The sequence below is a fragment of the Oculina patagonica genome, chromosome 13, assembly GCF_052425735.1.
Source record: "Oculina patagonica isolate OP01 chromosome 13, crgOcupat, whole genome shotgun sequence".
Taxonomy (NCBI): Eukaryota; Metazoa; Cnidaria; class Anthozoa; order Scleractinia; family Oculinidae; genus Oculina; species Oculina patagonica.
The window spans coordinates 1,330,792-1,342,306 of record NC_135770.1 but is presented as its reverse complement, the minus strand read 5'-3'; the positions used below and the strand labels follow the sequence as shown (position 1 = coordinate 1,342,306).

The following is an 11,515-nucleotide window of genomic DNA, read 5'->3' as shown; positions in this document are numbered from 1 at the left end:
GGATTCTCCATTTGATATGGTTTTAACCGCTCCAGTATTTGCTCGCAGGCAATCTGCCAAAGTACACAACACGCACCGCGTTAGTAAGTAATAAAACAAATTAAGGCCCCATGTGAGCACACTAGGTGGATCACTTGTGCTGACCGTTTGTTTTTCCTACCTTTTTAGCACCCATTTGTTAGAAATAAACATTTGTATATTTATTTCTAAGCTCCTTGAGAAGTGGCAAGCAAATCAAACAAATTCCTTAGTTTTACGTTAGCTAGCAACTTTGCTTATTTGATTTCTAATTAAGCTCTTATTTTTTTCTGCGACGGAAATATGAACTTAAAGTTAAAGGTAAATTAACCACCATAGCAATCGAATGGATGATTCGACTGAACGACTACAATCAACGCTGAGCAAACACTCGAGAAATCAACCCTTTGGATTGCTACGGTTTCTTACTTTAACAGCCATGCCGTTGAGATCAGACGAAGCCGAAGCTGCTGTCGGGGATGTATTTGCCACTGTGTTAGTGCTTGTTTCAGAAATGTGGATTCTAGACACAGGAATGCCAAAAGATCGAGCAGCTACCTGCAAAATGACGAAAACAGAAGAATTCACCAGGTTGACTTAAAGGGGGGACTTAACGTCAATTTGAGTGAAATTTATAGTAATTTAGGAAAGGAATAAAAGGAAGAAAATTATCTTTGGAACACCACAAGACAGTTGACCCCCACGCAAGAGCACTCCAGGTTGTCAGAGGGACTGTCTGGTGTTCGTCTATCAACTTTTAACTTTTTTCACCTTAAATCTCCAATTTTTCTTATTTCTCTAAATTTTACTAATCCTCCCTAAAAATCTCCAAAAATCACCCATTGCAAATATTTACACAACACCCCTAAACACAGATTTATTGGACGAGCATAGGGCTTTTGCATTGCTTAAAAAGCGAACGACATATTTCCAAAAAACTCATAAAAAGCGGCAGAAAAAGAACCTTTATGTTAAGTCCCGCCTTAAAAGCATATACTCTTCAGCCATGCCTCAACCAGAGATAACTTAAGTGTGGTTTATGCAAAACGACCAAAACGCACAAATTTCTTCTGACCATAAGTATTTCAACTTTCAAAACCGCGTTTTCTAGACGGCCCCCCAAAAAGGAAAACGTTTGCGCGCGTTTTGGAGGCGTTTATACCAAGTCAGGTCAACCTTGGACTTTGCCCTCCAGCCTTAACCTGTCGAATTCAATCTCGCCGAAGCTTTAAAAACGCGTTTTTTCCACGGCCGCCAACGAACGAAAACGATTACTCGCGTTTTGGACGCGCTTCACAATGTCAGGTTAACCTTGGACTTGGCTGATTCCATTTGATTTTATTAATTGGTTTGTCATAAGAACTTTTTGTCATTTAGAATTTTAGTTTTTAAGCTGTAATTTTCACTTTTTGCATGTAAAGTTCACTTTTTATGTATTTTAATTGTAATACGAATTTGAACATATACACATGGAATTTGTGCATATACACATGGAATTTGCGCAAAACAAATTCACAATTATTTTTATAAGGATTTCAACCGACCTGAACCATTTTTGTGTGTAGTCCTTGTCCCATTTCTGTTCCACCATGAGTCAGAAGAACTGATCCGTCTGTATACACATGAACAAGAGCACCAGCCTGCCACAAAGACAAGAAATGCAAAACAATTATAATTATACAATATACAGCTTTTTAACATTTCAGGGTGAATTAAGTTGCTACAGAATATGCACCAATTTCACTGAGGCTGCCTCAAATGTGAGCCAGCGAGTAGACTAGAGCTAGCCAGCGGACGGTTTCCGCATGCGGAGTGCAAAAAAGGCAGAAATCCGGCTGCATTTGCAAGCTACACTGGAGACACAGAAAAAGAAAATACTGCGTTTTAAAAATGGTTTGGCAATTTTACCTGATTCATGAACGTAGCGGTGAAACTAATACCAAACTTAGTAGGCGTCAAAGCAATGCCTCGTTTTCTCCAACGGTTTTCACTATAGGGGAATAAAAGGACTTGTATCAGATGCAAATCACAGTTGACGGTATGGTTGCAATAACATTACAACGCCCTATAAATGTGATCGCTTTTTTTCTTCTTCTGAACATTTAGTACCCCGTGAAAGAGTTAAACCACACAAAATCAAATACAAATTGGAATCACTGGAATACCACAGTTCAACTTGGCTTTTGAAAGAGGTAAAGGTGGGTTAAACCGATGTTTTGTAGTAGCAAAACACTCCGTCGCATTTGAAGAGGCAAATTTCCTTATCTTTTTTCAATAGTTAAGGTGGAAAAGGGGTGGGGAATAGGGGCTACAGAATGCGAACACTATATTTTTTCCGCAAAGCTGAGGACCAGAATCGCGAGTAAAGAGTATCGCTGAAATCGCATTGGATTATTTATTACAAATGGAGAAGACATTAAACCTGTTAAACGACTCGATGTGTTCCTTTCTGTCCTCATAGTTACTCTTCTCCACCAGCTCATCCCAGATGCGCTTGATGTGGCAACTAGCAAGCTCTTGATTGAAATGAGTTACATCTCCTTCGTGATAAAAGTTCAGCTCTCTGACCTGACAATACCACAAGTAAACATTAGCTGACTAAATGTCAATTACTGTTTGTGGGGGACGCAGTGGCTTAATGCTTAGAGCGCTGGACTCCAGATCAAGCACAGGCGTCCCAAACTCACGAGACCACGACATAAGTCTACGACAAAAAACCCAAAACTCCTCAAAAACGATGAAATAGCTCAAAAGTACAACAGAAATCAAGGGTGAGTACATTTTATTGAAAAGAGTGGTAACATTTTATTTCGTCGAGTGCTTTTATTCCACGTTATTTCAAACTCCATACAGAGTTTTATAGAACGCTCAAATCTTCAACCGCCTAAATTGTAACACAACACCGCGCACTTCAAGCAGTCACGCCCCACTAGATATGCTTACATAAATCACTCAGACAGATGCTAACATAAATCATTCATACGCTTACATAAATCATTTATTAGATCAATTTCTCGAATCGTGAGTTTGGGACGCCTGTGGATCGCCGGAGCGGTCTGGGTTCAAGCCCTGACAGGAGTCATTGTGTTGTTGTCTTGGGCAAGACACTCTATTCTCACAGTGCCTCTCTATCCAGGTGCATAAATGGGTACCAGCGTGAGTTAATGCTGGGGAAGTGGTGGGTTTGGGGCAACCCTGTGATGGACTAGCATCCCAGTAGCTTGATGCTACACAAACCATGATACAGTGGAACCCCGATATAACGATCTTCGATATAACGATATTCCCGATATAACGATGAATATGTTATGTCCCGGCAATAGTAAAATGTATGGGACGGAACCCCGATATAACGATTCCTCGATATAACGATATAATTTTACTGCCCCCTTGGCATATCGTTATATCGGGGTTCCACTGTAACCACCGGCGGCATGTGCCATTTGGTTTGGTTCCATGACATCTTTAGCACGAGAAATGCCCAATTTTTAGGAAAACTAAGTTGCTTATCATTTGCCAAAAAGAACCCGTTGAGAGATGACTGTTGAATAATTTTAAGTGTTTTTCCAAAATCAGCAAACTATCCGAAAGCGATGGCGTTTATCATTTGTAACCTAGTTTTGGGTTGGTGGTGGAGACTGGAAATAGGGTAAATGAACAAATGTTGCAGAACATGTTCGTCCATTCGTACAAATCGAAATGAAATGACTTCACAAAACGTAGCCGCAAAAATTCCAACTGAAAGTCACGAAAATTACTGCTCTGTTTGCTTGCCCACTGAAATTTCCAGGATTTTTGGTTAAATAGGTAAGCACCCCTAGTGTGCTAACTGATATACCCATAGTTGCCCATTCTTTCCCTCGAGGACATAACGTCTCGTGGGTAAGAATAGTATCTAGGATGTTATCTACCCTACTAACCTGTCTCTGTGAAATACCACAAGTGACTGCAATGTCACTTATCCACGATTCGGCAAACATCATACCCTAGGAAAAAATAATAATTATGATGCAGCTGGAAAAAGATTTGTTAATAATCAATGACAACTTCACATGTCTTAATTATTACAGCTATTTTGTCCTTCATTACCCCTTTGTCACGTTTTTTAAATCTCGCTTTGTACACAATCAAACGGGGAAGAACCTTGTCTCAAATCCATCCCATAAACCGATTTTTTTTTTGTTTAACAGTACACGTTTTCAAGCTTTCAACTGGAGTAGAACATGCACATCAATGAACGGAAACCATATCAGACTTCGCTGTCAATCATTCAAAACCAGCCAATAGAATTCCAGCTGTAACTGACCTGTGGTCCACCAAATCCTCTGAATGCCGTGTTGGAAGGAACGTTGGTCTTACACATGTAACCAAGGCCCCGGATGTTTGGGATGAGATAACAGTTTTCCATGTGGAAAATAGCTCGTTCCATAACCTACAGGAGATCAAATGAATAAGGACAGCTCAGATGAAAATGACAGTTCAAGACGGCCCTATCAACTAACACTTAGCGACTAAATGATAACTGCAATGGTGGCTTGGGAGATACTCAAACTCATTAACAAGAAACCCGGTCTGAAGACTCAATTAGATAGATTTTTACGATTTTATTTCTCCGTTTACTCCGTAGTTTTGGTTCGATTGAAAAAAATAAATATCAAACACTCGAGACAGTGTTACATAGGCTATCCAAACACCTCGAATTTCCTCAAAAATACTCCGTTGTGCGTCGTATTTTCCACTCTCTTCTCGATGTTTGGACATCCCGATGAAACACTGTCGCTTGTGTTTGATTTATTACTTCTCAAGTTGAACTATTTCAAAAAATTAAACTTCTGAACGTCCAACAAGAGTCAAACCCATGATCTTCCAGATACCGAATAAATGTAAATAAATGATACGTGGTATCTTGAAGGTCATGACTTTGACTACTGATGGAAGCTCACAAATCTTAATTTTTGATTACATTCATCTTAGCAACTTTGCTAAGCGTCAACTCAGCTTCACTTACAGCTTTGGACAAGTCAAGTGAATTTCCAGCATTGCTGTACATCTTAACATCCAGAGCTTTGATCTTCCCGTTAACTGTGAAGCCAACCTAGAGCAGAAAGCAATACAAGGAGTGAAATAATTGTATAATAGACGCACAGTCATATACAAAATGTAATTAGCAAAACACCAGCTATTAACGTGCAGCTAACTCACAGTGTGGGTAAATTTTTTCTATTTTTAATAATCAGTTTGACTTGACTTTGACTTATGGCCATAACCCCAGGTGGGTATAGGGCCGGAATAATCAGTTTGGGTGCCCTGAAAATGACTGGGACATTACCTGCTCGGTGCGCAGTGCATTCTGCTTGAGAAGGACCCTTTAAGTAAGTGCTTATGCAAACAAACCGGTGCAGTCTGCAGTCTTGGAGATACACATCAAATGTGCCTACGCACAATCTATACATATCTTAAGTACCTTGTACTTGGCCAAGAATGGGTGCCTTGTGCCCGTACTCATCATGTCTTCATCTCGATCAAGCATGCATCGCACAGGCTTACCAACCCTGAAACACAAGCATAGCAAACATTGTTATACGCTCAATCAAGAAAAGATTTGGGATACTGTATATGATACCAGCTCAGAGCGATAACTTGATATCTGGGATATTCACTTTGTTCTAAGAACACCTTAAATCTTAGATCACATGCTCTGAAATTTCTTTTCCGCTTTGGATCGGAAAAATTCCATTCTGATGACGTAGGTCTACAGAATCCGTGAAGGTGTCTCTGATTGGTTGTTACTTCCGCGCGAAAATTCAAAACCGTATAACAACCAATCACAGACACCACACGGATCTCTGCAGAGTTACGTCATCATCATGGATTCTTCGAGTCAAAACACACTGACGCCACTCTAACGGGGGAAACAAAGCACGGAAAGATACTAGAAGTCTGTTTTCTCACGCTAATTAGAACTCTCCAAAAAAGTCATCAAAAAACACTAATTAAAAACAACTTACTTGGCTGCGGCCACAGCCACAACACTGGTAAGGAAGCAGTTACGAGTTTCTTTTCCACCAAATCCACCGCCTAAAGATATATAGAGAAAATAAGCCATTGATGTTAAACTGGCGTTGTCGCCAATTTTAACAGAAAAATAAAATATATATTGTGTTGTAGGAGATCTAATAAAGCTGGTCATTTTTCTTTTAATTGTTGCTATATTATAGCACTGAAACTGTCACTAAGCGTCTTCGACTGCGGATGGCTGGGATGGAAATGGATGAAGCATTAAGGCTAAACTTTTCAAGTTGTTTACGCGCGTCTTAAAAAAATCGATATTTACAGCCGTGGTTTCATTTCTTTCCGCAAATTAAGGTTATATCTTCCTTAAGATGTACAAAGATAATGTTATTCATGTGTTAAGTTGCCTATCACTAATTTTAGCACAGTTTAGACCAAAAATCCGCGAAATCCCCGTGACGTAACTCCTTTAAATAACGATTTCCATTTGACCGATCAGTCAATGGCTCAATGACCTGAGTTTGTTGATATTATAACGAAAGTTGTCTCAAGAAGAGAATACCAATTCTGCATTGCAACGCTTATCGAATGAGTTGTAAAGTTCCCTAGCATAACAGACAGTGATAAAGGTGTCTCTGATATACTCTTGAGGCAGAAAACCACTTATTTTATAAGGTTCTACTACTTTGACATGTACCGTACATACAGCAACATTTTCATCTTGTCGTTATAACAAATTGACTTAATAGCATGTCTTACCCATTCTTTTGGTCCGCACCACTATTCTGTTAGCTGGAACTCCTAGAGCTTTTGCTGCCAGTTTCTGTGTGTTTGCCAAGAAACAAAATTAGGACTGATTATACGTTGGTCAGACAAGCTCACGTCTTATTCCCCACTTGTAAACTTATCAAAATCCCCCCCTCCCCCCCCCCCCCAAAAAAAAAAAAATCTATGCCAAGAAGTCTAACACTGAAGTTATAAAAGTTATAGTTATTCGATTTAGTACCCACCACTAATTTTATTTAGATAGCTCAACAGAGAGTGTTTGTTAGAGGGAACTTACTTCTTTTTTGACATAAACACCGGAACAACACCAATGTTCGCACATTCGTAACACCATTCACTTGTTCAATATGTTTGACGTTACGTTCAAATGAGACAATACAAGGGCAGCGGTTTACCTTGGTGTAAGAACCTGTGAATTTTTTTTTTTATTTTGGAGCCATTGTTTTACTGCTCTTTATCGTTTCGAGTTTCTTTGTTGTCTTGGTCGTTCTTTGTTTTACGTCACTGGTGAGTTTCACAGGTTTTTACACCGAAGATAAACCCATTCAGCGCTTACTAGAAAAGGTTCATTGAAGGTTACCCCAAGCGTGTGTATGGTCTAAATTGGTGTAGATGTTGTAGATTAAAATGATTTTTGGTTAAAATGATCTCAAACGAGTTTGATGTAACTTACTTTTATTCGTCTTAGGATTATGGTAATTAAATGTGGAACAAACCGAGGAAAGTGAATCCTGGATCAGCTTAATTGGCCAGATACCATTATGAAAGGGCACTGTAGTGCGTGTTCTTCATTTTTACCTGCACCATTAATCCAGGGTTCGTACCTTTTTTCACAAACAATTTTCCAGGACTTTTTAAGGCTTGCCAGAAAGGTCCTTTGATTACCCTAATATTTTTTGTATGGTTTACTGATCGGGGCTGAACAAAAAAGATCTGTTCCCCTACCTGTGTCAATGTTGGGTTCTGAGTGGAAACAAAGAGTTCCATTTCACCATCTTCACCTTTAGGAACAGCTATTGTAGCTTGTGTCTCTAAATAGAAGTGTTCCTGGAGCAAGAAATGATTAAGTTTAATATTCTCACCACCTGAATCTTAAATTCTTCACCCACATTTATGGGAGAATTTCTATAATAATCACTGATCCATGTCTAACCTGTCCTCCAACTCTCATCTCTCCTTCTAACACGTGATCAGATGCAGCAAAACCAGTTTCCAGGTCTCCTTTCTGAATACACATTGGCGTAGATTCCAAGAAGGACTCGGCTGCTATGGCTTCCTGTTAACAAATTATAAAACAGACACTTTTGATAAACTAGATACAGTTGAGCCTCCCTGTGACCTCTCATGACCTCCCTGTGACCTTTTTTTTCAAAATACCGTGACCACTTTTAGGGTTGGTGGTTATTTTTTTTAACCCTGGTAAGCGACTACTTCAGATGGTACCACCTTACTACAGGCGCCAATTAAGTCTAATAATGACGTCTAGAGCGGTTTTCACTTGAGTGTCGAAAGTAATTCGCGTTTGCATTGGTTTTGCATTACTACGCTTAGTGATTGGTTTAAAACTCTTGCATCACTTTCTCAGCCAATCAGGAGTAAAACCAAAACCAATCGTGTCTCCAGATATGTCCAGGATTGAACGCTAATGAGATGCAAGTTCCTCATGACAAGCATCACAAAGTGTTCTCATTAATAAAAGTTCACCAAAACACACCAAAATCTGTCAAATATGAATTAATATGGAAATGCCAAATAACACAGTCAAACATGAAGTATTCATTAAACAATACTTACGTTCAATCCTGGACATAAGTGTGGATTGTCTGTGTTCTTTGTGATTGGCTAGAGTGATTACTGTGGTTTGGTTCTTACAAAATTTCTTGTGGAACATTTTATCTCTAAAAGTATGGTTTTTACTATTTTCACCGATTTTGGTAGGAAAAATTTGCTTTTCCTTAGTGTTCAGTATAAACCTAAGCTATACCTATACTTTTCAGTGGTTATAAAACATGACTTCTAGCCTTCCGTTCTTCTTAATGTAGTCAGTAGAGTTAATTTCACACCTACCTCTATAGTTAATATTCTTGGTAGATCCTCATAAGTGACTTTTACCAACTTGCCTGCTCTTTGGGCCTGGGCCTGAGTTTCAGCAACAATGGCGCCAATCACTTGTCCCACGCATGTCACCTGAAAAATACAGAACAATGCAGAGGGGAGGGGTGGGTGTGAGAGCGCCTGTGCTGTTTTAAGTTCTCCAAAATCTTTAATTATAGTATTTCTTTAAAGGGGCTATGTCACGCAATTTTAGGGCAATTTCGGCGCTGACCAACTGGTCATAGAATTAACTGAAATATCACATACTGTAACGGGTTAAAACTGTAGTTCTAAGAACTCAAAAGAAACACAGAAAGGCCAAAAAGGGGCATGGATGGGCAAAATTCGTGAAGATTAAAACGAATTGCGTTCGGGTAAACTTGAAAAACGTTGGCCCGACTTTTTTTAAATTTATCTCAATTTGTATGAATGTGTCATTTACAATGCTCGAAAATCATCCTTGTTTGTTATGTGGCCATGATTTAGCCAATACAAGACTTTTGCTCTGCCAATTTGAAGTTTAGAGCTCTTAATTAAGCGAAAATAACTAAAATTACCTAAAATACTGTGACATAGCACCTTTAACTCTCTGGAAAGTTAGAAAAAAGGTAATGTATTGTACTGAGAAACCGAATCTCATTCCACACTAACCTTTTCTGAAGCAAAGACTTCCTCATCAAATATGACAGGTCCTGTGGCATTGTGGCCTGGTACGTCATCAACACCAACGTATGTCTTCACTCCTGGCAAACGCAATGCCTCACTTGGGTCAACACCACTGTAACATAAAAAGAAACAACAAGTGTAACTATCAAAGACAACTTTTTCAAACCAACTCTTTTAGACTCAGTAAGTTTCAGACCATTTTGCACATGACTGACATGACGTCAGTCTTGGCTTGCTCAATTTACATGTGTGTCTTCAACGAACCAAAACATTCCATACTGATGGAAAATTGGTTGTTACTTGGTTTTGAATTTTCGCGCGCAAGTAGCAACCAATCATAATAACCGTATTTACCAGTACTCGAATAAGCACCGCGGCGCTTATTAAATTTTTCGCGCCTTAAGTGCGGCGCTAGTTCGAGGGCGGCGCTTTTTTAAGGATTTAATATTTTACAGTAATTGAAAATAGCGTCTTTTGGTTGCCAGTATTCGTCTCTTGCTGAAGAGAGAAGTGGCGCTAGCTGTCCTGGCTAAGCTCGCGGCCTTGACAACATTTACAGAACTACGTATTATAAGAATGTTGGATAGAAAACTAATAGACGAGCGATACAACAATTACTTTGAGCCGCAAAATTTCGCTTTTGATGGAAAGAAATGTCCAAGTTTGTTTTTAGAGTTGCTCTGTGGTGCTGTTTTTAGTTGAATGGAATTCCTCGAATAAGTGCCGCATCGAGCCTGCGGCGCTTATTCGAGCGCAGCGCTTATTCGGGGGCGGCACTTATTCGAGTAAATACGATAAGCCATTGATCAGTATGGAGTTTTTGAAGTCCAATCTCAGACATCTTCTCAAGTGGGATAACAAATAAGCGTGCAAAAAGGCAAGTCTGTGTACAGTCAACTCTCGCCTTGCGGACACCCCGCTATTGTGGACACTCGCTATTACGGACAAAATCCAATTCCCCGGCAATGACTGGAAATGACTCCCGCTACTACGGACTCTCGCTATAACGGGAACTAAACGACGCCCCGAGCGTGTCCGCTATAATGAGAGTTGACTGTACTTGGCCATATAGATTTGTGTAAAAGAATCGTCAAACAAGACAGTCATAACATAAATTCGCTAAAAGCAATGAACACTCCATGTACATGTCTGGCGCTGTGTTTGTGTTTGCTTGTTTGTTTGATTTTTACTGAATTAAAATAAGTACTGACACTGCATTTAGAAGCTTTTGGAGCACAAACGGTCGTTACCTGCCAAACCGTTAGCCTTTTTAGTACTAATGTACATAACCAACTAAATTCACTAAATTGTGTGAGTGTCACAAGAAACATGCATCAGACAAAGCTTGAACAAAACAGACTGTTAACTTACAGGATTTTTGCATGTGCACGTTTGCTGAAGACAATCCCTGCATAAAGTTCTCCTAGGAAGGAAAGAAAGCAGCTATTAATTTTAACACTTAAAGAAATGCTTACTTAGCTGAATGTGAAATACAGTACATCTAAGCTAAGGTTTGACAATTCAAATGAAGGCTACAGAGAAATATTTTTTAATGTGGTGCTGTGACTCTATTATGTCGCTTAAATGAGACATATTAAATTCAATGGAAGCTACTGAGCAGTCCTTACTACTTTATTATAATTAGGAAGGGTCTTGCCCTTTGCGCAACCAAATAATTTTACCTGCATACTTAGGAATGTCATCACAGTAGAGTGCCTCTCCTGTGGCTTGTTTAGCAGCAGCTAAGTGAGGCACAGGCCTACCAACAACATCTTCTACTGACTGATCATTAGGGACTTCCTGTGGTAATAATGATAAAAGGAATTGCATGTAAGGCTACTAAGAAGTCGTGTGACCCCTTTATACAATAATTATTCTTTACTGATGTCTATGTAGATCTAAACATTTTTAACTGTAATTCTTGGTTTTCATGTTACGT

At 39.3% G+C, this 11,515-nt stretch overlaps 1 protein-coding gene across 3 annotated transcripts in view; it reads right to left on the bottom strand.

Moving 5' to 3' along the window:
- The window catches only part of LOC144636747 (xanthine dehydrogenase/oxidase-like), an 89,432-nt gene that overhangs the window by 54,447 nt on the left and 23,470 nt on the right, over positions 1–11,515 (bottom strand). For all 3 annotated transcript variants that reach the window (XM_078495938.1, XM_078495939.1, XM_078495940.1), the window contains 17 exons: positions 11,259–11,376; positions 10,948–10,999; positions 9,562–9,688; positions 8,884–9,003; positions 7,970–8,092; positions 7,762–7,863; positions 6,790–6,853; positions 6,027–6,096; positions 5,483–5,570; positions 5,027–5,113; positions 4,325–4,450; positions 3,939–4,004; positions 2,441–2,586; positions 1,927–2,008; positions 1,563–1,658; positions 448–576; positions 1–53 (listed from right to left, as the gene is read on the bottom strand). In XM_078495938.1, the coding sequence (XP_078352064.1) occupies positions 1–53; positions 448–576; positions 1,563–1,658; positions 1,927–2,008; positions 2,441–2,586; positions 3,939–4,004; positions 4,325–4,450; positions 5,027–5,113; positions 5,483–5,570; positions 6,027–6,096; positions 6,790–6,853; positions 7,762–7,863; positions 7,970–8,092; positions 8,884–9,003; positions 9,562–9,688; positions 10,948–10,999; positions 11,259–11,376 (1,649 nt within the window). The remainder of the gene's footprint in view (positions 54–447; positions 577–1,562; positions 1,659–1,926; positions 2,009–2,440; positions 2,587–3,938; positions 4,005–4,324; positions 4,451–5,026; positions 5,114–5,482; positions 5,571–6,026; positions 6,097–6,789; positions 6,854–7,761; positions 7,864–7,969; positions 8,093–8,883; positions 9,004–9,561; positions 9,689–10,947; positions 11,000–11,258; positions 11,377–11,515) is intronic.